Source organism: Sinohyriopsis cumingii, chromosome 12, assembly GCF_028554795.1.
Source record: "Sinohyriopsis cumingii isolate HCF-2022 chromosome 12, ASM2855479v2, whole genome shotgun sequence".
NCBI classification, from domain to species: Eukaryota; Metazoa; Mollusca; class Bivalvia; order Unionida; family Unionidae; genus Sinohyriopsis; species Sinohyriopsis cumingii.
In genome coordinates this window covers 95,523,264-95,550,360 of record NC_142972.1, presented here as the reverse complement: position 1 = coordinate 95,550,360, position 27,097 = coordinate 95,523,264, and the positions used below count along the sequence as shown (strand labels likewise).

The 27,097-nt window shown below is 34.7% G+C and overlaps 1 protein-coding gene across 3 annotated transcripts; it reads left to right on the top strand.

The window, feature by feature from the left end:
* Positions 1-201: 201 nt before the first annotated feature.
* Positions 202-27,097, top strand: LOC149787026 (alanine aminotransferase 2-like). Of its 3 annotated transcripts, none has more exons than XM_089977569.1 (4): positions 202-351; positions 4,275-4,647; positions 18,501-19,634; positions 23,293-27,097. In XM_089977569.1, the coding sequence occupies exons 2-3, from the start codon at positions 4,289-4,291 to the stop codon at positions 19,615-19,617; spliced, it is 1,476 nt and encodes a 491-aa protein (XP_089833695.1). In that variant the 5' UTR covers positions 202-351; positions 4,275-4,288; the 3' UTR covers positions 19,618-19,634; positions 23,293-27,097. The 3 variants fall into 3 exon arrangements, with proteins under 3 accessions (XP_089833695.1, XP_089833697.1, XP_089833698.1); XM_089977571.1 differs by lacking the exon at positions 202-351 and adding an exon at positions 6,800-6,836 and having other exon boundaries at positions 4,438-4,647; XM_089977572.1 differs by lacking the exons at positions 202-351; positions 4,275-4,647 and adding an exon at positions 7,557-8,382.

The following is a 27,097-nucleotide window of genomic DNA, read 5'->3' as shown; positions in this document are numbered from 1 at the left end:
AATCCGTTAAGTTTCTTCTTCTTCTTCATCTTATTATTAATCAATCTTTTAAACGGTCCTTTTTAACCCGGGCATTTTACGTCCAGGTCCTTTCTGGTCCGTTACTGGCCTTTCTGGACCGGGCCTTTTTAACCCCGGGCCTTTTCCGTACCAGTCCGTTCTGACCCGTTAGCAACTAAATTATGGTGCTGATGAAAGGTTCCCGATCGTTACAAATCCTGTTTTATCTATCCGGGATGTTAAAAATACTAACATCGGTCAAGTGCATCACATAGCGGCAACGTCATCGGAGTGGGGTAGTTGGTGTGGTATTCAACTTACTGTGTGGGCCAGTCCGTCAAGTGATAACCGGTTAGTAAGCATTTGTTTTGTCTCCAGACACATGTATGGATAGTTGTCACTCGTCAAATCGTCCACATGTCCGTCCAAATAGGCCTGTTACGATTTACCCATACTGTAGCCCGGAACGCTGTATTGTCGTGGTACTTAATGTTCTCATCGGTACATATTTAAACTCTTTTGCTGTTGATGCTTATAATTTATAAAGTTGTAATGACTTTTTTTCAATTCCTAAAAAAAGTCTTTACCAATCGAAGCTCGTAATGTGTTAAATGTAAATAAACCACAGGGGTTCGTTACAAAGAAAATTTGGAGTATCCGTCCATGAATCAATGGATGGGGGTTCTAACTTGTAACAATATAACAGTTAAGGTTGGAACCCCCATCCCTTGATTCATGGACGGATACTCCAAATTTTCTTTGTAACAAACCCCTGTGAATAAAACTAGGTATTCCAAGCACTTTTAGGATATCAGCAAATACAATTAAAAGCACCAAGCTGTTGTTACCATCCTTAAGACCTTAATATGAAAATAAAATGTTGAAAATATCACGTAAATCGGTAAAATATTTTTCAAGATACATGTATGACCTTTCATAGTTTTTTGAGGGACTTAGGAAATTTGAGATCCTCACTGAAAATGCAATTGCCATCAACTTCAAATGACTAAAAAAAATAATTTGAAGCTATACAACAGTGGCATTTACTACAAAGCTAGACAAGCTCCTTGTTATTCAAGAAATGCAAGCACGACAATCATACACATAAAATCCTTTTTATTAGGTTCACACTAAAACAGTAAAACTTCAGAGGGCAGCCTTACTGGAAAAGCCAGAAATTGTGCTTTTCCATGACTTTGCAACCTTGCTATAATAAGACTATGACATTTAAATGCAAATTAAAGTATGTTCCTGTGAGAAAACCTTCTGAAAACAAAGCCCAATTTTTTCTGGGCCAATGGGTATGAAATGTTTGCCATACTAGGTCATAGAAATCGAGAAAAAGAGCAAAAATGTGAATGTCCAAAAAAATGCAAGAACGACAATTTTCAAAAAGTCACAACTTTTTTTTATTTATTAACAGATTTTAATAATTCTTGTACCAAAAATGCAGGGTATTATATGAAGAATTCATGCAGCATACAAAGATATCAACATTAGTGTGAAAATAGGTTTTAAAGCAGAAGCAATATCTGAAAAATGACAAAAACAAAAATTTTCTAAAGTTTACAACTTCATCAATTAGTAACTGATTTTGATAATTTTTGCACCAAAATGGAGCATTATACAGCCTTAATGCATACATACTAATAAAGCAAATATAATTATGATAAAGCAAAGATAGGTTACAAAACAAGAACTATTTACAAAGATCAAAAATTTTCACTATGACTAATGTTTTGAAGATAATGTACACTTCAAACAGTAGATACAGTTGTAAATGTCATACAGGACTGTTTTATTTAAAATAATCAGAAAAATAACAGCTTTAACATAGTTTTAGCTTGAGAATTTTATTCTGCTGTATTTTGTTGGTCAATGAGTCCAATATTGTTAACTTTCCATGTTCGGTCATTGCTTGAAGCTGGGTGTACATTGAAGTTCCAACCAAACACAAAACACGACTTAATCTCGGCAGTGTCATCACTAGCTGGCCATTTGAAATGATTGGTTTTGGTTTTCATCTGACATAAAAACGGTATGAGTGCCAGATCAGGTTGGTGTACTTCCAACACTTGTCCAATGTAATATTGGTCATCGTAATACACAACTACCCATGTGAAGCAGTATAAGGATAGGATGTCTCAGGATAGTTTCTTAATCCACTCATAAACCTGAAATGTAGAAGGTTAGAAAGAGTTAAGTCAGATGCACTTGAACTGATGAATACAAGAAAGTAAAAAAAAAATATTAAGAAGTAAAAAGAATGCCGTCTGCAAGTGCCGTTTTGCATTCGGATAGTCTTGGATTTCACCATTGACTGAAAGGTAAGATTTGAACAACCTCGAGTTTGTAGTTCAACAGTAAGTATGTTTCAGGAGTTAACAATGCACTCTGCAACAATGTAACCAGCAATCAGCACCAAAATTACCAAAATCAATATCAAAGTTGTGTTCACAATAAATAGAAACATAGATAACTCTGCATTTCAGTTACATACTAGAACATGTTACTGTACATAATAGCATAGTCTTACATGTCTGTTTACATACCAGTGCATAGTAGGCTAGCATGGTTGTGTCTAATTGCATAGTAACATGGTCCTACATGTCTGGTTACATAACAATACATGGTATTATGGTCCTACATGTCTAATTGCATAACAATACATATTAACATGGTCCTACATGTCTAATTACATACAAGTGCATAGTAACATGGTCCCACATGCTCAGTTACCAGTTATATACCAATGCATAATGACATGATTCTATATATATATATATATATATATATATATATATATATATATATATATATAATCAGTTTATGTTGAATGCAACTAGAAACAGGAATATATGTTTCATATCAAAACTATGTTGACCAAAAATAATAACACAACTCTGCATTTTTAATAGTGTTTAGTTACATACCAGAACATACTGACCATTAGTAACATGGTCCTCAATGTCTAATTACATACCAATGCATGGTGACTATAAATAATAGCACAGGTACACATTTGTTACATACCAGACTGTGTTGACATTACTAAGTAACATAATCATACATGTTTAGTTACATACTAGACTGTGTTGACAAAACATAGTAACATGGCCATGCATAAGTGGATACATACCAGAGCATGTTAACTATACATAGTAACATGACCATACATGTTTCGTTACATACCAGACTGTGCTGAGGACTGCTCCCATGGATTAGTGGCTAGAGCATCTGCCTCTAATATGCGGGAGGTCGCATGCTTGAACCTCAGCTGAGAAATACCAAAGACATAAAAATCTTACTAACAGCTTCCTCGCTAGGCACTCAGCATTAAGAGGTTTGTGTTAGGTCTGATTTGCCTGGTGTCAGGATGATGTGATTGGGTATGACATGATGCTAAATTTCTGCGGCATGACACCCCAGTACTAGACAACACTATAAACTGCCACAATGCAGACATCATAGCGATATGACTGAAAAATTGTTAAAGTTACATTAAAAATCCAAATCACACACACACAAAATATAAACAGCAACATAATTCTTCTTCCCAGTTCAAAGTAAAATAGAAAAAAAATATTCTGAATCTTGTTGGATTTGAACTCAACAGGAAGTGGCCATATATCCTGCTTCATATTGTTTTCAACAGGAAGTGGCCATACATCCTGCTTCACATTGTTTTCAACAGGAAGTGGCCATACATCCTGCTTCACATTGTTTTCAACAGGAAGTGGCCATACATCCTGCTTCACATTGTTTTCAACAGAAAGTGGCCATACATCCTGCTTCACATTGTTTTCAGCAGGAAGTGGCCATACATCCTGCTTCACATTGTTTTCAACAGAAAGTGGCCATACATCCTGCTTCACATTGTTTTCAACAGGAAGTGGCCATACATCCTGCTTCACATTGTTTTCAACATGAAGTGGCCATACATCCTGCTTCACATTGTTTTCAACAGGAAGTGACCATACATCCTGCTTCACATTGTTTTCAACAGGAAGTGGCCATACATCCTGCTTCACATTGTATCTAATAATAACTTAAAATTTCTTTATCAAAATGTTATCATCGTTTATTGGCAGCAGCGAGAAAATATATTATTTCACTCCAGTGAATTATCATGATAACAGTACTCAGAAAATCCGTATTTCACTGCCTAGCATAAAATAAAACATTCTAAGGAATCTATTTAACAGTTAAAAGCCTATCCCTGTTATGCTGTCCTCATAGGAACTGAACTAAATTTGAATTCTTTTTGTGCACAGAATCATTTGTTAAGATGGATGACCAACAGTTGATCAGTGCTGTAAATGGTGGTACCAAGGTACTCACTATGGAAACAGTCAATCCCAGTGTAGTCAAAATGGAATATGCTGTGCTTGGACCCATCTTTACTAGGGCACTTGAGTTAGAAAAGGAACTGGCAGAGGGTAAAGCTAAACCATTTGTGGCCATATTGAAGGGTAACATAGGAGATTGCCATGCAACAGGTCAAACCCCAATAACTTTCATCAGACAGGTGGTAGCTCTTTGTACATATCCACTACTGTTGGAGAACCCCATGTTTCCGGAGGATGCCAAGCAGAGGGCCAAGGGAATTCTGGCAGCTTGTGGTGGTCGCAGTGTGGGGTCATACAGGTAGCATTGCAGATTACTTTTCTTCTCTTATACAACAAATTATGGTATGGAAACCATATAATTTAAATTAACAAGAAGTCATATGTATTTAAAGAGAAAAAAATATTCTGAATATATTATAAGCAAGAAAGTGTAAATTTTAGTGTGGTTCATATTCTGGTTGCATATTTTTCCTTTTCAAAAATTCAGTTGTGTAATGGAAACTCCTATTGTGTCTTTTTGATTTGCAGTAATTTGATTGTCGTCAAAGGCATGTTATTCATGATTCATACCAGTAACACAAGGACAAATTTTCAAATTCATACAGACTCGTGTAGCCATGTGGTCTCAAGTGATCACCTTTAGAGATCACTGATATATCACTTCTGTCCAGCTGGGTTCTAGTGTCGGTTCAGCCAATGTGGGTATGTGAGATAGCTTTCCAGTAGCTTCCCATGGGCCATTGGTTCTTCACAAGGTTTTTCCAGGCTCTTCCTCAACAAAGTATACTGGCCAACATGTATAGCCTATCAAGTGCTGAAAAATGACATTAAGCCCACAACAGCAACAATGATATTTATACAGTATTGCAAAAATGCTTAGTTTAAACACTGTTCTACTTAGGTGATTTAATAAAACAGAAAGAATCTGACTGATATATGCAAAAAAAGCACATAGTATAAAACGTAATTGATAATAATACATGTAGCTTGTCGTCACATTCATGCAGTTAGTAATGAGCCTCGATTCCACATTTGCAAAGAGAACAATGTACATGAAGTATGTTCCACATTTACACAGATAACATAGTCACTTGATTGAACACTTATATTGCTTATAGGTATCCATAGCTTCCGTCCACATTCATGCAGGTAACACAATAGGTTGTGCTTGCAATCATACCTATAACATACTAGCTTGTTTTTGCAATCATGCAGAAAACATAATATATTGTTACAAATTCACAATGTTAGATGCAACACATTTACCTATTTTTTAATTCAGTGTTAACATATGAATATCCACATTCATTCTGTCAAAACGTAGCTTGCATCCAGATTTATTAATGCAACATACATTGTCACACTCACACAGATGTAGATTGTTTCCACACATACATTGTCACACTCACACAGATGTAGATTGTTTCCACAAATACATTGTCACACTCACACAGATGTAGATTATTTCCATATTCATATAAGTGACAATAACATAGTTGTTGTTTTGGGTTTAATGCCATTTCTCTGCACAAGATAGGCTATCCTTGGTAGTTAGTATAATGGGTGCAAGAAGAACTCCAGGAAAGGCCTAGTAAGAACCCTCAAGAGCCCAAGACTTGAACCATTGTGAACAGAGGTTCGATGGCAGTGATCGGTAGAGGCAAGCACTTTAGACCTCTTAGCCATCCAGGCCCTGGACAGTAGCATAGTAGCTTGTTTCCATTCCTGTAGTTGACAGTAATATTGTAACTTGTTTCCACATTCATGCAGGTGACAGTAACATTGTAGCTTGTTTCCATTCATGCAGGTGACAGTAACACTGTAGCTTGTATCTACATTCATACTTGTGACAATAATATTGTAGATTGCATCTACATATCAGCTGGTGGCATCAACATTGCAGCTTGTTTCCACATTAATGCAGATTGCAAAAACATTGTAGCTTGCTTCTGGATATTTGCAGGTGACAGTATAATTTTAGCTTCTTTTCATTCATGCAGGGGGCATTAATATTGTTGCTTGTTTCCATTCATGCAGGTGACAGCAACAGTGTAGCTTTTTTCCCACATTTATGCAGGTGACAGTGACATTAATATTGTAACTTCCACACTCATAGAGATTACACTAGTACTGTAGCTTGTCACCATATTCATGCAGGTGACAGTAACATTTTAGCTTGTTACCATTCATGTGGTTGACAGCAACATTGTAGCTTGTTTCCATTCATGAAGGTAACAGTAACATTGTAGCTTGTTTCCATTCATGCGCTTGTTTTCACAATCATGCAGGTGAAAGTAACATTGTAGCTTGTTTCCATTCATGCAGGTGAAAGTAACATTGTAGCTTGTTATCATTCATGAAGGTAACAGTGACATTGTAGCTTGTTTCCATAGATTGTTTCCATTCAAGCAGGTGACAGTAACATTGTTAACTTGTTTCCGTTCATGCAGGTGACAGCAACATTGAAGCTTGTTTCCATTCATGTAGGTAAGAGTAACATTGTAGGTTGTTTCCATTTATGCAGGTGACAGTATGATAGCAGCTTGTCACCATATGCAGGTAAGCCTTTCATTCTTTATGTTTCAGAGTTGCTTTTCAGTTCTTGTCTCATTTCTGTTTCCATATACACTTACTCATAACTACTATCACCCGATGTATGTATCCCATATAGAGCTTACTTGATTCAAGGAAAATATTTAGTTAGAACATTCATACATACTGTAGGACATTAACCTCTCCCCATCCCCACAAAGAAAAACTTGCATCAAATGCATGAAGGAGAGTGTTCATTATTTTGTAATGCACAAGCAAAGAACAAAATCTGAGGGTGATATAATCAAATGTTATTTGTGACTATATTGTACCTTGATTTTACTCAATTATGTTAATAAAACGTGAAAAATGATTCAGGCCAGTTGTTATTTTTTCAGTGCTTTTAGGCTGTAATTGGTTGATATAGAAGATTTAATATTTATCTTCTTATAACACTATTGATCTAGATCAGATGTTTTTATATCTTTGGTATGATGTCCATTGTCATACATGTGTATGTCAGCACAAATTTCTTGTAATTAATTTTCCTAAATTACTTGGAGGATTGCTGTGAAACTTGGCAAGTACATTCATCCCAGGCTCTAGTTTTCATCAAAAGACTTTGCATGATGCCTAGGAGGTGTTAAATCAAAGTGGTCCTAATCTGACAGCTAGCACGGTTACCAAGCTAGTTTGAACATCTTGGAAATCTTGTTTTCACTGATTAAAGATATGGTTATGACTAAAAGACTTTAAAGAAAACTGTCAATATGGCATGAAATATGGCCACCATAGATAATAATGATGTTATAATGGAGTTCCTCTGGAATATTATGATTTCAGTATTTGACAGTTAAAGAGAAAAAAACAACACTAGAAGTGGTGTTGCAAATCATGAAAATATTGTGTGTTACAGATTCAGGACCTGTCACCCTTTGAGCTAGGTTCAGCATTCACCCTTGGAGGGAGACTGGTCAAGCATATATATTATCAGGTCTGAGTTGGGTCCAAGGAAACAAGATTCAACTATAAAGCACAGTTGCAAATGTCTTTTTTTTTCTTGCAGGTGCTGTATGTACCAAGATATAGGCCCCTTGAACTATTGTCTAAATCACAAAACTTCAAGCATTGCAAACACAATAGTTTTTTTGTGCCTCCGTCATATTCAGCTCATGGAATCTTTTTTATTTCAAATGCTTTTTATGTTTGCCATACTTTGCATCCTTGTTTGGCTTATTTTGGCTTGTCGGACAGCCATTTTTATCAGTTCATCATCTTGCGCCTTTTCAGATTTGACACTGGATGAGCTTAATTGTCCATTGTATCCTTTGGAGTGGAACCATGTGTTATGTTCAGTTTGAGTTTCAGTGTTCTGGTTTGCATCTGCTTCAGGCCGCTGATTTGAGTACCAGTCAAATGATATGCACATTTCTCTGGTATCCGGTATCCAGGTCTCGCTGAGTAAGACTTCTTGTGGAAGACTGGCATGTTCTGTTTCCAGGTAACAATACAAAATCTGTTTTCAATGGGATTAGACTTTAAGTCTTGCAGTTTTGGTAAAATGGTGGACTGGTAGTCAAGTTTAGAGGGATGAGTAGCACTGACTTGTATTCTGTTCTATACATGAAGTCCCATCTGTTTGGTAACTTTGATTGGAACATACTTTTGCATATACCATTGCTAGCACTTTAATTTATGTTGCTTAATAAATTGGGTGGTCTGAGAGACTTTTGATATAGTTAGCTATTGGATCCAGTGGTGACAGTTACAAACAATGGATATTGGACCAGCACTATCCTTAGAACCTTGTCTTGTTCGGATTTCTTCATTTTTATTACATTTTCCTAAAATGGATCAACCGTTGTTACAATGTTTGCCTTGCAAGTAATAATTGTTGAATTTCTTGTAAGCCAATCTGTTTCTTTTTAACTGAATATCAATTATTAATTTTGAATCTGGACATAATTTGAGAAATTTTGTCAATACAATGCTATGAAGATCTTAGGTTGGTTTGGCTGGTAGTTGTGGTGTAGAGTAGAACTATGACCACTATAGACATAAATTTATTCTGTTAGCACTTAAGAATGTCACTTAATGGTGTGAACTATCATTATAAACTGTGCACAAATGAGGCTTGTACAGCAGGATGGTTTCTTGAAAGATACTTCAGCACTATATGCCATTTATATAGGTACATTACAATCTGATTTTATATCAAAGGTGGTCTTGCTAAACATGTTCCTACAAGAACTGGGGCTGCTAAATGCAGGTCATAGAAGTACATAAGAATTATATTGGTACATTAAAAATCTGGTCATAAATGATGGTTGGTCTTCCAAAATGGTGGTCTCAAATTATGGTTTCTCTCTCAGTACAGTTTATAGCACTATATAAAGGTTATATAAGCTCATTAAGAACCAGGTCTTAAATAACAGGTGGTCTTCCTAAATGGTTGTTTTTAAATTTACTTGGTCTCATTAGGTGTCATAACACTATATAACAGTGATAAAGATGCATTCAGAATCTGATCTTAAATGGCAGTCTCTCAAAATGGTTGTCTCAAGACAGGTGGTGTTCCAATCAAGGTCTAACTATAAGAACACTTATGGATGCATTGGACTGGTCTTCTAAAACCGGTAATAACACTTGATAGCGATTACATTGTGCATTAAAAATCTGGTCCTAAGTGACAAGTGGTCTTGCAAAATGGTGGTCTCTCAAGATAGGTTTTACTTTTAATCAATTTACTAATTTGTAATGGTTTTTCAAACATTTTAGGATATGCCATCAGCTACATACATCTCCCCATTTTAAAATTGATTTTCAAGATATGCAAATTTCAATAATAATGAGATGCTTCAAGTAATGCTACACTTTATAAACTGTAATTAACTCTCACCTATAAAAGTGAAAGCAGCTTTTCTTTTGTACTGCATTTAAAATAGAAAATGCCCCATGCAACATCTGAGAATAATTATTCATAGCTTTAAATGTTGTTATCCAAACTCCATGTCCTTAACTTGATTCTAAACACCAAACACGAAGAAATCTACATTGTGCTACACATTTGACCAAATTACCATAAGTTATCTAGATACTGTTATGTATATTTAATTAAATTATTTGTCTGTTAGTTTTAAATTTTTTCATTCCATTACATGCAGTTATAATGTAATAATGTTTACTGGATTTAATTTGTCCAGAATAGAGTTCAGTTCTGTTTGACATGACTGATTTTTTTATTTATATGTTTGATTTTTGATGTAAACAACTAATAATAGAAACATTGCATCTAGTTGCTGACCTTGTTTCAAAATCAGTGACAGTTTTGATAAACAACTTTTTAAAATGTTTTTTTATTATTCTTCTCAGAGTAAGAATCATTAGGTTTAGTCAAGGTCACAGCTGGTCTACATGACATTAAGCATGTGTTAAATTGATAAACAAACTTCTATTTTTTCTACAAGGATGAAATCTTGACCCCACCTGGGAATCTGTTTTGCGTTTTATTTAGTCTTATAATTGATGTTATGATAAAACTTCTTTCAGTCAAGCTTTAACACTTGAGACGTCAAGTTGTTTTATGTTGTGTCCAGTTTGGGGCTGAGGTTTTATTTTCTTCAGATTATTGAATTACAAATGATTGTTTTCCCTGGAAATACAAAAGTGCTCTGATAATTCTTGGACAAAGACATTTACTGGAATTTATACAGAATTCAAAACTGGAATCATCATATTTTCCGATTTAACAAGAGACTGTTGACACATCTGCACTTTGAAGGCTATTACAGACATCATCCCCTTCCATTTTGGACTATCATCAGGATATGAACTGTGATTCATTTAGAACTTTTCATTGATATGACTTGTGTTTTTTAATTCTTGAATTATTTTTGGATTTAATTCACAGTATACATGTAGTAAGTTATTTTTTCTTATTTTTTTACTTTGTAGTCTAGGGAAATAAATTATTTGTTAAATTTTACAAAGCGTGTTGTCTTCACTCTTTTCTGTTACTTTTTTTAAGAGCATAGACGCGTAACAATAAATGGTGTCTTATCACAAAGGACAGCATATGATGACAAACAATCTGTAGCATGTTCACAAACACAAATTAGAACAACAGCCGTAGTTCTTTATTTGTAAAATAACACTGAAATTGTGTCATGGAATTGTACCTTGTTGGAAACTACAGTGGTTCCTTGACTTACGAGTTTAATTCGTTACGTGACGGAGCTCGTAACTCAAATTACTCATATGTCAAATCAATTTTCCCCATTGAAATGAATTGAAATGCCATTAATCCGTTCTGGATCCCCCAAAACACCGCAATTTTTTGTTACATGTTTTTAAATAAGAAAAATGTACTTATAAATAACAAATATTGTATAAAAACACAATACAATAGAATGTACTGCAATAAACTGGTTTTATTATGTATAATCTACAGCATTTACCTTGGAGATCAGACGGCTTGAAGATGCTGATGGAGGTGGAGGAGAAAGGCTGAAGTGAATAACTGAATCTTATTCGCTGATTTTAACCCTTTTCGCCACACTTTCCTCACTTTCATCTGCAGGGGTTTTCGACAAAAACCTGTCCAATGAGGTCTGTTTCATCCTCTGTTTCAGAATGTTTCTGAAATGAGTTAGGCAAGTGTCATTAAATAGCGCCGTCGCACGCCCAGTTGCAACTTTTTCTGGGTGTTTCTTTTGAATAAAGTCTGAAAGTTTCTCCCACATTCCCAACATTTCCTTTATCTCATTTGTAGAGATAACCTCCTCCGCCTCCTCCGCATCACCTATTTCCTGCAAAACCTCCATGTGCTGCTGCGTCTGTAGCTCCTTTAGCTCCTCCGTTGTCAGTTCCTCGGAGTTCTCCTCGATGAGCTCGTTGATGTCACCTTCATCAATGTCCAGGCCCATGGACTTGCTGAGGGAAACAATCTCCTCCACTACTGCTGCTTCGGGTTTGAGTCTTTCAAAGTCCGTTTCAGACACAACCTCAGGCCACAGCTTTTTCCAAGCAGAGGTCAAGGTCCTCTTTGTAACACTCTGCCAGGCCATATTGATAATTCTGAGGCATATCACGATGTTATAGTGGTCCTTCCAAAACTCTCAAAGGGTGAGATTTGTGCTCTCCGTCACCTCAAAGCAGCGGCGGAACAGGTGCTTGGTGAAGAGCTTCTTGAAATTAGAAATCACCTGCTGGTCCATGGGCTGCAGGATAGGGGTGGTGTTTTAGTGGAAGGTAGAGAACCTTTATAAACTTGAACTCTTTGAGGATGTCATCTTCGAGGTTAGGTGGGTGAGCAGGTGCATTGTCCAGGATGAGAAGGGCTTGCAAGGGTAGGTTATTTTCCTAGAGATATTTCTTAACGCCAGGACCAAAGACCAAATTCACCCACTCCACAAAGAACTGACTGGTGACCCACGCCCTCGGGTTTGCCCTCCACATAACCTGTAGTTTTTCTTTCAGAATCTTATGTGACTTAAGGCTCTGGGGTTTTCCGAATGATAAACGAACAGCAGCTTAATCTTGCAGTCGCCGCTCGCATTGGCGCACAGTGCGAGGGTTAGCCTATCCTCCATGGGTTTGTGGCCTGGCATCCTCTTCTCCTCTTCTGTTATATAAGTCCTCCTTGGCATCTTCTTCCAGAAGAGTCTGTCTCGTCACAGTTGAAGACTTGCTGGGGGATGTATCCTTCTACTGCTATAATTCCAGCAAAAGTTTTGACGTAATCCTCAGCTGCCTTCATATCTGCGTTCACTGCCTCACCATGCCTGACAATGGAGTGAATGCAGGTCCTCTTTTTAAAATTATCGAACCAGCCCCGACTGGCTTTAAACGGCTCGCCCAATGCCTCGTCTGTCGAAGTACCTGGGGTCTGCTGCAGCAAATCAGCGTAAATAGCTCATGCCTTCTCACAGATTATAGATTCCGTCACAGTATCTCCAGCGAGCTGCTTCTCCATCAACCACACCATCAGCAGCTTCTCCATATTTTCATGGATAGATATCCGCTGTTTAGAAATTATTTTAATGCCCTTGGCTGGCTTTATAGCCTTTATCGACTCCTTTTGCTTCAGTATGGTGCAGATCGTGGAAGTGCTACGCTCATACTGCTTCGCCAAGTTGACTACATGCACACCTTGGTCATGTTTTTCGATAATTTCTTTCTTTAATTCAATGCACATCATCTGCTTCTTCTTCTCAGCACTGTCCTTCACACTCACTTTCTTTGGATCTATATTTGGAAAAATGAAGTTTTGCAAAATAACTGCAAGCACAAATGCGAGCACAACACTGATGCTCCCACTGCGAGCTAACCGCTTAAAGTGAACTAGTGAGACACAGGATGCTGGGCGGATGTTGCGAGTTCACTGTTGTGTTCGCTGCGCCAACTAACGGTGGGGTATCTGAAGCTGGCTCGTAACCCGAATTTTAGCTCTCAACTCAAAGCAAAAATTCAGCTGAGAGACAGCTCGTATCTCAAAAAACTCGTTAGTTGGGACACTCGTAAGTCAAGGAACCACTGTAATCATATAAGAGAGCATCAAGGGAAAATGGTTTATGTACCACTTTTGTCCAGAAGTATTTGCCTGACACATTGATACACAATTGTGACAGTAAAAATACAATATTTTTTCACAGTATATGAAGAAGAGATAATATGAACCTAAGAGTTATTTAATATTATATAACATGTTAAGTGATTAAATGACTTAAAAATTAATACTTTTTCTACCATTACCTAAGAAGTGGATCCTATGGGATGCAGATTTTATCTTAAATTGCAGTGAAAATGAACTACTTGTGATGAACCTGTTTTATTCACTCTTGACATATTGATATAGTATTTTTACTTGAAGACTTATGATGTCTAGTTGGGCAAATATTGATTTGACATATTGATATAATGTTTTCACTTGAAGACTTCTTATGATGTCTGGTTGGGCAAATGCTGATTTGACATTGATATAGTGTTTTCACTTGAACACTTAAAATGATGCCTGGTTGGGCAAATGCTGATTTGACATATTGATATAGTGTTTTTACTTGAAGACTTATGATGTCTAGTTGGGCAAATATTGATTTGACATATTGATATAATGTTTTCACTTGAAGACTTCTTATGATGTCTGGTTGGGCAAATGCTGATTTGACATTGATATAGTGTTTTCACTTGAACACTTAAAATGATGTCTGGTTGGGCAAATGCTGATTTGACATATTGATATAGTATTTTTACTTGAAGACTTATGATGTCTAGTTGGGCAAATATTGATTTGACATATTGATATAATGTTTTCACTTGAAGACTTCTTATGATGTCTGGTTGGGCAAATGCTGATTTGACATTAATATAGTGTTTTCACTTGAACACTTAAAATGATGTCTGGTTGGGCAAATGCTGATTTGACATATTGATATAGTGTTTTTACTTGAAGACTTATGATGTCTAGTTGGGCAAATATTGATTTGACATATTGATATAATGTTTTCACTTGAAGACTTCTTATGATGTCTGGTTGGGCAAATGCTGATTTGACATTAATATAGTGTTTTCACTTGAACACTTAAAATGATGTCTGGTTGGGCAAATGCTGATTTGACATATTGATATAGTGTTTTTACTTGAAGTCTTATGATGTCTAGTTGAGCAAATATTGATTTGACATATTGATATAATGTTTTCACTTGAAGACTTCTTATGATATCTAGTTGATCCTGTATGAAAATTAGCAGGATTAGTTATCAGATATGACCTCTTCAGTGGCAGTCTTACAAATCGTATTATTGCTACATGTATTCCTAACGAGATTTTCTAATGATGTCTAGTAGGTCCTGATGAGATTTTCTAATGATGTCTAGTAGGTCCTGATGAGGTTTTTGTATGATGTCTAGTAGGTCCTGATGAGGTTTTCTAATGATGTCTAGTAGGTCCTGATGAGGTTTTCTTATGACATCTAGTAGGTCCTAGTGAGGTTTTCTTTTGGTGTCTAGTAGGTCCTGATGAGGTTTTCTAATGTCTAGTAGGTCCTAATGAGGTTTTCATATGATGTCTAGTAGGTCCTGATGAGGTTTTTGTATGATGTCTAGTAGCTCCTGATGAGGTTTTCTAATGATGTCTAGTAGGTCCTAATGAGGTTTTTGTATGATGTCTAGTAGGTCCTGATGAGGTTTTTCTAATGATGTCTAGTAAGTCCTGATGAGGTTTTCTAATGATGTCTAGTAGGTCCTAATGAGGTTTTCTTATGATATCTAGTAGGTCCTAATGAGGTTTTCTTTTGATGTCTAGTAGGTCCTGATGAGGTTTTCTAATGATGTCTAGTAGGTCCTAATGAGGTTTTCGTATGATATCTAGTAGGTCCTGATGAGGTTTTCTTATGATGTCTAGTAGGTCCTAATGAGGTTTTCTTATTATGCCTAGTAGGTCCAGATGAGGTTTTCTTATGGTATCTACTAGGTCCTAATGAGGTTTTCTTTTGATGTCTAGTAGGTCCTGATGAGGTTTTCTAATGATGTCTAGTAGGTCCTGATGAGGTTTTCTAATGATGTCTATTAGGTCCTGATGAGGTTTTTGTATGATGTCTAGTAGGTCCTGATGAGGTTTTATTATGATATCTAGTAGGTCCTAATGAGGTTTTCTTTTGATGTCTAGTAGGTCCTGATGAGGTTTTCTAACGATGTCTAGTAGGTCCTAATGAGGTTTTCATATGATGTGTAGCAGGTCCTGATGAGGTTTTTGTATGATGTCTAGTAGGTCCTAATGAGGTTTTCTGATGATGCCTAGTAGGTCCTAATGAGGTTTTCGTATGTCTATTAGGTCCTGATGAGGTTTTCGTATGATGTCTAGTAGGTCCTAATGAGGTTTTCTTATGATATCTAGTAGGTCCTAATGAGGTTTTCTTTTGATGTCTAGTAGGTCCTGATGAGGTTTTCTTATGATGTCTAGTAGGTCCTAATGAGGTTTTCTAATTATGTCTAATAGGTCCAGATGAGGTTTTCTTATGATATCTACTAGGTCCTAATGAGGTTTTCTTTTGATGTCTAGTAGGTCCAGATGAGGTTTTTGTATGCTGTCTAGTAGGTCCAGATGAGGTTTTCGTATGATGTCTAGTAGGCCCTAATGAGGTTTTCTTATGATGTCTAGTAGGTCCTAAATGAAAATGATTAAAATGATGATGATCTGATGTCCAGTATGGCTGCCTTTGCAGCGATTAAAAAGTTTTTGGTATCACTACTCTGGAACATAAAATAATATTAACATGGGGCTTTTGTTAGAAGACTTCTTATTATGTCCAGTTAGGCCTTAATGAAAATGGTGGCAATATAATGCATAATATGAAAATATTGTTATCACTGATCTTGAATTGGATAGTCATATAAGCATATTGTTTTCATTAAAACATATTGTATAATGTCCAGTTGGTTTTAAAGCAGAAGCTGGCAGTTTGACATCCAGTATTAATTCAGACTTGAATTGGATAATCATATCAGCGTAGTGTTTTCATTAAAACATATTGTATAATGTCAAGTTGGTTTTAAAGCAGAAGGGACCAGTTTGACATCCAGTGTGAATTCACACTTGTATGGACTCAAAGTATTTGTTAGAAGAATACGTTGACATTTTTAAAACTTGCTGCTTTACAATAACGTTTTGTCTCTACTGCATTAGCACTAAACAAAATGTTCTAGATCTACTTACTGCTTAAGGTGCAAACCTTAATTTGTGTCTCAATTTAACAAAATTGATTAAAGATTGCAGCTTCTAAAAGTATGAATTTTAAAAGTTTCTAAGCTCTGTAGCAGAAAATACATGAATCAGATTTGCCATAAAGTTGTTAGTAAGAAAACATAATTTCAGAGTTCCAGGTACCATTTACATTTAGATTGCAGAAAACTTGTTTTTATTATGACTGTAATTGACTGTAAAAGATACCATTTTCTTTAGCTTCATCAGTCGTAGACTAGAAGAATGCGATTATTGACAGATTTGTTCTAATTCATGAAGACAGGTAGTCAAAAGCTGAATTGATATCATCAATGAATTACAGCAATATGAGACAATAGTCAAATGAAAACGAACTAGATGACATGAACCACCCAAAAGTAATATTTTCTTGTTGATTTTATATTTGTACTGCTACTTAAAATAAATTAATCACTGTTGATTTCTGCATGGAATTATTAATTTTTTGTTTGTTGTTGCTCAGTTTAATTGAAACATTACATTTTAAAAATTCTATTTACAGGAGTGTTTTTGCATTATACTTTATTGGCCATTGAAGTAATTTCTGTGTTGGTGAGATAATTAACATTTGAAAATACACTATGATATCTTTATATTTTGATGTTCTCAATGCAGTTTGTGTATTACAAGCTGGAAATTTTGTTTGAGTTTTAGAATAACTCAATTCTTCCACGTTAAGCCAAATTCAAATAAACATGAGAAAGTTATTATTATTATTATTATTGAATTTGAAACCAAAAATTATTGTTGGATGAGAGCGTTTTCTTATAACTTCTTTTAATTTTAGTGGGTTTTTATGCTTTTCTAGCAGTCAGATTTCAGACTGGAACAGCACAACCTGTACAGTCAACATTTTGAGCCAGAAAAAGATTGCACACTTGATCATATAAAATGGAATCAAATCCATTATAAATATTCTGCTAATTTGCATCACTTTACACAATACGTCTTTTAACATTGTTATTTATGATGTAAGTTATATATACATATATATATATATATATATATATATATATATATATATATATATATATATATGTTGCAGGAAGCAGATGTTGTGGTTCACAGCAGTTTGTTCAACAACACTCATTATTAGAGCAGTGTTAGACAGTTTTACATAATTATATAATCACTCTTGTTTTAGCTCGGGATTTGACTGCTAAAAAAGGCAAGAACAACACTGAACTTTTAAATGATGCATGAGAGACAAATGTATTATTAAACAATAACTGCCAGTTTTCTTACATCAAAATTTGTTCAGAATGTTTTCAATGTTAAATGTATACACACTTTCTTTCGAATTCCTCCAGAATGGAAATCTATATTGACAGTGGATGTTTGCTAGAAGAGCTAATCTGATGTCTAGTTAGTCCTAAATGAAAATTGTGTCAATCTGATATCAAATATGGCCATCACAGTGTCCCTTTTTCAAATCATGATATTGCTGATCTTTCTGAATTGATGGTCATGTCAGTATATGGGTTTCACTGAAAGACTTGTTGTAATAAGGTTTACACCAAATGACTTCTTATGACAAATAATTGCCCTAAATAAATATGGTGCAGAACTGATGTCCAGTATGGCTTCCACAGCAGCCATCTTGCAAATCTTGTTAATGCCTCTCCTTCTGAATAGATGATGGTTCAAGTTTTTGCATTATTAGTTTATTATGCTATATGTATCATTTCCCACCTGTTCAGCTCATAGTTGTCTTGACTGACTTACTTCTGCTGTCTTTTTATTGAAAAAGGTTAATTATATTTAATTGAAAACTACATAAATGTCAGTCACATAACTTGCCAATAGGAAACGTAACTTAGATGTGGAATCTTTCACTTGCAAAAATTATTTTCTTTGTTTCAGTGCCAGTCCTGGGATTGATGTTTTCCAGAAAGATGTGGCAGCTTACATTAGCCAGAGAGATGGTCAGCCATGTTATTCCAGCAATATCTTCTTATGTACTGGAGCCACCGAAGGCATCAGAACCATTTTGAAGATGTTGATGACTGGGAAATCAGAAAGTGAGCCGGCAGGGATTATGATTCCCGTACCACAATATCCACTGTACTCAGCCACAATTACAGAGTATAATGCATACCCCATCCCTTATTATCTGGATGAGGAGAACGGCTGGTCCTTAGAAGTGCACGAGTTGCACAGGGCACTGACAGCTGCAAAGGGAAAGTGTATACCACGAGCAATCTGTGTTATCAACCCTGGCAATCCCACAGGGCAGGTTCTGAGCAAAGAAAACATTGAGAATATCATCAGGTTTGCTCACAACTCGGGACTGATGATTCTTGCAGACGAGGTGTACCAGCACAATGTCTATGCTAAGGGATCACAATTTTTTTCATTTAAAAAAGTCCTGATGGAAATGGGGCCCCCATACAGTTCAAATGAGCTTGCCTCTTTCATGTCAACATCCAAGGGTTTTATTGGTGAATGTGGTTTTCGTGGCGGCTACTGCGAGATGACCAATTTTCAGGATGACGTTAAAAAGTGTCTCTTGAAGTCTATTTCAGCCAAGCTGTGTCCACCAGTACTTGGCCAGATTGTTATGAGCATTTATACAAATCCTCCACAAGAAGGGGATCCTTCGTTTGCCAAGTTTCAGGAAGAAAAAAACACAGTTCTCAGTGTCTTGGCAGAAAAGGCTAGACTGATCACAGACCTCTTCAATTCCATTGAGGGCATCTCATGCAATGAGGTCCAAGGGGCAATGTATGCTTTTCCAAGAATATACCTACCTGATAAAGCCATTGTCGCAGCCAGAAAACTTAATCAGACCCCTGATTTCTTCTATTGTTCTCAGCTCCTAGAGGAGACAGGGATCTGTACAGTGCCAGGCAGTGGGTTTGGGCAGAAGGAGGGCACATATCACTTCCGTATTACCATCTTGCCTCCACTAGATGAAATCAGACGAATTTTGGGACTCTTCAAAGACTTCCACTTGAGATTCCTTGACAAGTATAAGTGATCAACACAAAATATCAGGTGTGTGTTTTACAGCAGTCATTCCTTACAACTCACCTATCTCTTTAGCAATCCACATGCTAAAATTCTAGGTTAGTAGCAGGTGTCATATTATTTAGTTAGAGACCATTCTAGGAAGCAAGTTTTGATTCATTTCATTAAAACTTAGTATTTTTTGGAAGGATCATTTTAAGTGTCTTCATGTCTTCATTGATTCCCACCAAGCATTTGTTGGTATGAACATCAACTGCAAGTATTTACTCTCTTACGTGCTTGCCATAAGGCAGAGAATATTATGATATCCATCCATCCATGTTTTATTACTTTTGGGTCCCTGCTGGCTGAGTGTTCTAAGATGCTTGTCACCTGTAATCTTTGTCAGCATGGGTTTGAATTTTGGCTCTGCAAGTGTGGGTGTGTGAGGAAGCTTGCCATTCTTTCCATGAGTCTTGTGTCTTGCCAGATTCTTCCTACACCAGATATACTGGTTGCAGTGTATAGAATAATGTGCTGAGCATTAAATGTGCTGAACTAAGGTTAAGGATACATATTCAGTGGTTACGGCTATATATGATGGGAGTTAAATATACATAAGATGATGTTAAGGGTATAATAGAGCAAAGGATACACTAAAGTTAAATTACACATGATGGGTTTAAATGATGCCAATAATTATGTTCTGAATATATATATATATATATATATATATATATATATATATATATATATATATATATATATATATATATAAAATTGGTTTAAAAATATACATTAGTGTGTTTAAGGTTACATGTAATCTGGTTAAGGATGCATAGATTTGGCTTAAACTTGCATGTGATCGGGTTAAAGAATATATATAAGTTGGTTAAGGATAGATATGATGCTGTAAAGATGCATATGATGGTGTAAGGATATATATATATATATATATATATATATATATATATATATATATATATATATATATATATATATATATATAATGGTGTAGGGATACATATAATGGGTTTTAGAATACATGTTTATGGTTCAGAATTTATACTTGAGATATTTAAGTTTATAATGTTGCTTTACTGCTGACTTCTAATTGCAATTAAACGAAGTTACAACTAAATTTATTCTTGGTTTCTCATTTAGGAAAAGATAATTCTATCATAATAAACATTCATATACATCTGTATCTGTATATGCTCTGCAAAATGCACTTGTCCAGTAAGTTGCATCTTATTCTTTTATGGCATTGACATTGGTCATGCTAGTACTCTGCAGTGATTAAAATTTAGGTTGATGTTTGTATGTGTCAGCCATGGCAAGCAAATATCCTGCAATTTTGTCAGGATGTTGAAATTTATTTTGTACACAAAGGGAAGCTATTTCTCAGAAAGGTTTAAGTTTTAATCTGGCCTGAAATAAGTGGGTAGATCACAGGGCATGTATCTAGTTATGTTACAATCTGTGGGCTGTGTTCAAATCAATTTGATAAAAATTTTCAGGGTTAAATTTTACTTTTATTTGTATTTCTGCTGGAGTTTATAGATTAGGTGCAATATATTTTGAAACTTAACAGACTATGCATGTTGAAAATTTTAGTTTTAGAGTGTCAGTATCAGGTCTCCATCTTTTAAATCTTTTAATGAATCTTAAAAAATAATAGTTTGAATATTTAACACTTATTTTCAGTCCATGAAATTTAAGAATATTCAAAATTATCTTGCCAATTGATGAAACTTGGTGTGGAAGACTGTACACATGCACTAAGTTTGTGAATATTGACAGAATCATGTCAGTGATCACTTGAATAAAGCTAGTCATGTTAACCATATGTCTGATATGTTTAGTTTTGTAAACAAACGCCGAAAATTCTGTGCAACTAGTTTTGCATTAATGTATGCTTCTTCAGGCACAAAATGTTTTGAAAGTAATGGATGACGTCTTTTATTTTAAAACAACAATTATGTCATTACGTAACGTCATAAATGATATGCATCATCATAACAATTATATATGACAGGATCTAAAAGATAAACGAGTCTCTAATGAAACTAGAGACAAACAGTCATGCATATAATTATATTGTTATAAAGGATATACTATATATCAATTCAAATTATACAATTTTATATAGTGCACTGGCATTAAGTCCATTAGGATACAGAGTATCTAGAATCCAATAAGTTTCTTTTATGAGTCTATTCATGTCACCATGCACAATATCTATTGGCATGAAAGAAAAATCAAGTAGAGAGTGATTATTGGTGTTAAAGTGTGTTGAAACATTAGAGGAAAACTGAGGATCTCTATAATTTTTTATATGAAAGCGATGATTATTCATTCTCTTAGAAACTTGTTGTAGTGTTTGTCCAACATATTGCATGCTACATTTTTTGCAGGTTATTAAATAAATCACATCAGTTGATATGCAGTTAGTGTTATCGCATAGAGAAAATACCTCTTTTGTATTAGCACTACTGAAAGAAGTACTTTCTCTAAAACATTTCGTGCCTGAAAAAGCATACATTAAATGCGAAACTAGTTGCACAGAATTTTCGGCGTTTGTGTTGTTTTTTATCACAACTGATAGTTTTCTAAACTAATTATCAGACATGTTTCAAGTAGAATTTAATGCAAATTAGAGTCCTTGATAAAGGATATATGTATGTATGCATGCATACATGTACATACATATGTATCTATGTATGCATGTATGTATGTATGTGTGTGTGTGTGTGTATATCTATGTATGTATGGATGTATGTATGCATGGATGTATGTATGCATGCATGTATGTATGTATGCATGTATGTATGTATTTGTGTGTGTATATATTTATGTATGTATGGACGGATGGATGGATGTATGTATGTATATATGTATGTATGTGTGTGTATGTATTTATGTATGAATGTGTGTATGTATGTATGTATGTGTGTGTGCATGTATGTATGTATGTATGTATGTGTGTGTGCATGTATGTATGTATGTGTGTATGTATGTGTGTGTGCGTGTATGTGTGTGTGTGTGTGTATGCATGTATGTATGTATGTGTGGTTTAATGTAGTGTTTATGGCACCTCAGTAAAACAGTGACTATATTGTGCCAACTGAAATATTGGAAACATGTAAAACTAAATCACACAATAATTTATGTATATAAACCCTCCCAAATGTTGAGTAGAAATAGCTAAAATATACAGTGTTAAAATTCTGAGAAATGTATATACAATAAAAGACAGATAATACGCCTAAAATCCTTAAAACACAGTAAAAATATTTTTTATATTAACGACAATTCCTCCAAAACTTGAACATTTTTCTTAGGAGTTCCTCATCATATATTTCTTTCATGTGTTCAACTGAAAATAAATCTATCACACAGGTTGGAAGTCTTCATATTTTATGTTTGGTGTAGGAAGAGTGAAACATGTAGCCGATTTTAAAAATCATTAGTGCTTTCCTTCACTATGGGAACTGTTTTACTGGTCATGCAGAACAACTGTTTTGGGAAACCACCTGTCCTATAGTACCACACTTTTAGTGCACAAATCATTTTATAAGTTGATGACCTCATCTGGGGGACCACCTGAGAGCAAAGTGTTTTTGACAGGTTTGACTTTCCTGACAAATTTACTGTATTGATACAAGACCAAGATTACATCAAAACCTTATTTTTGTTGTTTCAGGGGAGGTAACTGGAGCAGACCTTAAGATCACATGATTCCAATGTAAAGGACCTGCAGTTTTATTGCTTACTGTTACTTTATGATGCAGTTTTTTGTTGTATGCACTCATTGCTTCATAATCATTAGTAAAACGTTTAGTTTTGCTGGTCTTACACTATTACATGATGGTCTTTTGTTTTTCCTTGGGTGCCAACTTCAGAAGCATGTTAGTACAGTATTTTGTTATTACTGACCCAAAACTACTGTTTTGGATTCCCATGAAATGTTAAAACACATTAGTTCAAAGATCTTTCTGGTCCTAAATGACGATATTGCCTGTAGACTTCCATTATGACTATCTTGGCTACCACCTTGACAAATCTTGTTACTGCATCTATTCCAGAGCAGTTACTCATGTCCACATCAGGTTTCCACTGAAGACTTCTTACAATATCTCACTGGTTATAAATGAAAATTGGGCTCTAGCACATTCAGTGTGGATGCCATGATATCCAGCTTGAAAAATGTTATCACTACACTTACTAAATGGAATGTCATATCAACAAAGGGTTTCTCACCAGAAGACATCATATGGTGTTTAGTTGATTCTGAATGAAGTGATAATATGGCAGGCAATATGGCCATCCTGGTTGCCATGTCAATGCTCCAAAAAACCTATCACATCTAGTCGGCCCTGAAAATTATGCTAGTCTTATATTGATTATCTTTAAAATCTTGTTATTAATGAAGAATATCAGGGATGAATTCAATGCATAGTAGTTAATAGTAAGAATCAAATGGTTTCATCGTGTATTCCTTACCGTATTATTTGGCCAGGTACTTTGGATTTTATTGTATTAATGCATTAACTCAATTCAAAAAGAGACCGCTCCAGTGGCCTAGTGGTTAGAGTGTTTGCTTCGGATACAGGAGGTCATGGGTTCAATCCCCGGCTGAATCATACCAAAGACTTACAAAAATAGTACTAACAGCTGCCTTGCTTGGCGCTCAGCATTAAGAGGTTAGTGTTAAGACTGGTAGGCCTGGTGTCAGGATAATGTGACTAGTAAAAATCAAATGGTTTCATCTTGTATTCCTTACACTATTATTTGGCCAGGTACTTTAGATTTTATTGTATTAATGCATTAACTCAATTCAAAGAATGAAAACTTGTCATCCAGTAATTATTGTAAAAGATAAAAGATTACAAAAGAATTTTACTTGTACATGTTTGCATTTCTTGTATCTTGTAATCATTTTTTTCTCAGACAACAATCTGGTGGGGGCCCTGAGTGGCTGAGTGATCTAAAGCACTCTCTGTTATGGATCACTGCCATCTCACCTCTGTCTGCGTGGGTTCAAGTCTCGGATTTGGCTAATGTGGGTATGTGAGAAAGCTTGCCAGTAGCTTCTCGTGGGTCAGTGGTTCTTTCCGGTGATTTTCCCGGGTTCTTCCTCCACCATTAATACTGGCCGCCATGTATAGCCGATCGTGTGCTGAAAAATGGTGTTAAACCCTACAACAACAACAACAATCTGGTGTCTAGACAAAGACATAAAGCATAATATGAAGGGTTCCCTTGTCCAGCTTTGCATTTCAACTTTTGTGCTGTTTTTGACAAATAGTGGTCCCTACATGGCACTTCAGTGTACCTTTACATCTTGAATGATGGTTTCTTTAAATGTTTGCATATTGAGACTGTGTTTTCAGAATACATTATAGTTTGGCATGATTTTTAAATCCTGAATATTTTTGTATTATATTTACCTAAGACTAATATGCATTTACCCTATTATCCAAATCAGTTCATATATCTATATATTTATTTTTCTCACATTTTATGAAGCATTTACAAACTTTAATTTTACAAAATCAATCAGCTACAACTGCTTTCTATATTTTTTCAAAATGTTTCTTTGCTGTTTACAGTTTTATTGCCATTCACATTATTATGTTATTGAAATGTGCCATTATTTTCATTCCAGATGCTAGTATAAAAAATATATAATTTAATGTACAGTAACAGTACATAATATAGGGCCATTCAGTAAAATTTAATGTACAGTACATAATATAGGGCCATTCGGTAAAATTTAATGTACAGTACATAATATAGGGCCATTCGGTAAAATTTAATGTATATTACATAATATAGGGCCATTCGGTAAAATTTAATGTACAGTACATAATATTGGGCCATTCGGTAAAATTTAATGTATATTACATAATATAGGGCCATTCGGTAAAATTTAATTTACAATACATAATATAGGGCCATTCGGTAAAATTTTATGTATAGTACATAATATAGGGCCTTTCAGTAAAACTTAATGTACAATACATAATATAGGGCCATTCGGTAAAATGTAATGTACAATACATAATATAGGGCCATTCGGTAAAATTTAATTTACAATACATAATATAGGGCCATTTGGTAAAATTTTATGTATAGTACATAATATAGGGCCCTTCGGTAAAATTTTATGTATAGTACATAATATAGGGCCCTTAGGTAAAATTTTATGTACAATACATAATATAGGGCCTTTCAGTAAAATTTAATGTACAATACATAATATAGGGCCATTCGGTAAAATGTAATGTACAATACATAATATAGGGCCATTTGGTAAAATGTAATGTACAATACATAATATAGGGCCATTCGGTAAAATTTTATGTATAGTACATAATATGGGGCCATTCAGTAAAACTTAATGTACAATACATAATATGGGGCCTTTCAGTAAAATTTTATGTATAGTACATAATATAGGGCCATTCAGTAAAATTTAATGTACAATACATAATATGGGGCCTTTCAGTAAAATTTAATGTACAATACATAATATAGGGCCTTTCAGTAAAATTTAATGTACAATACATAATATAGGGCCATTCGATAAAATTTAATGTACAATACATAATATAGGGCCTTTCAGTAAAATTTTATGTATAGTACATAATATAGGGCCATTCGATAAAATTTAATGTACAATACATAATATGGGGCCTTTCAGTAAAATTTAATGTACAATACATAATATAGGGCCATTCGATAAAATTTAATGTACAATACATAATATAGGGCCTTTCAGTAAAATTTAATGTACAATACATAATATAGGGCCATTCGATAAAATTTAATGCACAATACATAATATAGGGCCTTTCAGTAAAATTTTATGTATAGTACATAATATGGGGCCATTCGATAAAATTTAATGTACAATACATAATATGGGGCCTTTCAGTAAAATTTAATGTACAATACATAATATAGGGCCATTCGATAAAATTTAATGTACAATACATAATATAGGGCCTTTCAGTAAAATTTAATGTACAATACATAATATAGGGCCATTCGATAAAATTTAATGTACAATACATAATATAGGGCCTTTCAGTAAAATTTTATGTATAGTACATAATATAGGGCCATTCGATAAAATTTAATGTACAATACATAATATAGGGCCATTTGGTACAATGTAATGTACAATACATAATATAGGGCCATTTGGTAAAATTTAATGAACAATACATAATATAGGGCCATTCGGTAAAACATGTTGCATGAATGTAAGCATCTTTGATCTTAAGAATCATTAGAATTTGTAATTTTTATACACATTTAAATGAAGTTATGACCTATTCTAAATTTCAGAGAATTGTTATATTTATTATTTCAGATTGTATAATTTTTACACTGTTATCAGATTTTTAATTAATTAGGTGGAGGTTTACATATACTTATTTTCCATTATGTTGCAATTAGTATTTGAATATGGGAACTAGAAATAAAGAAATCATAAAGAA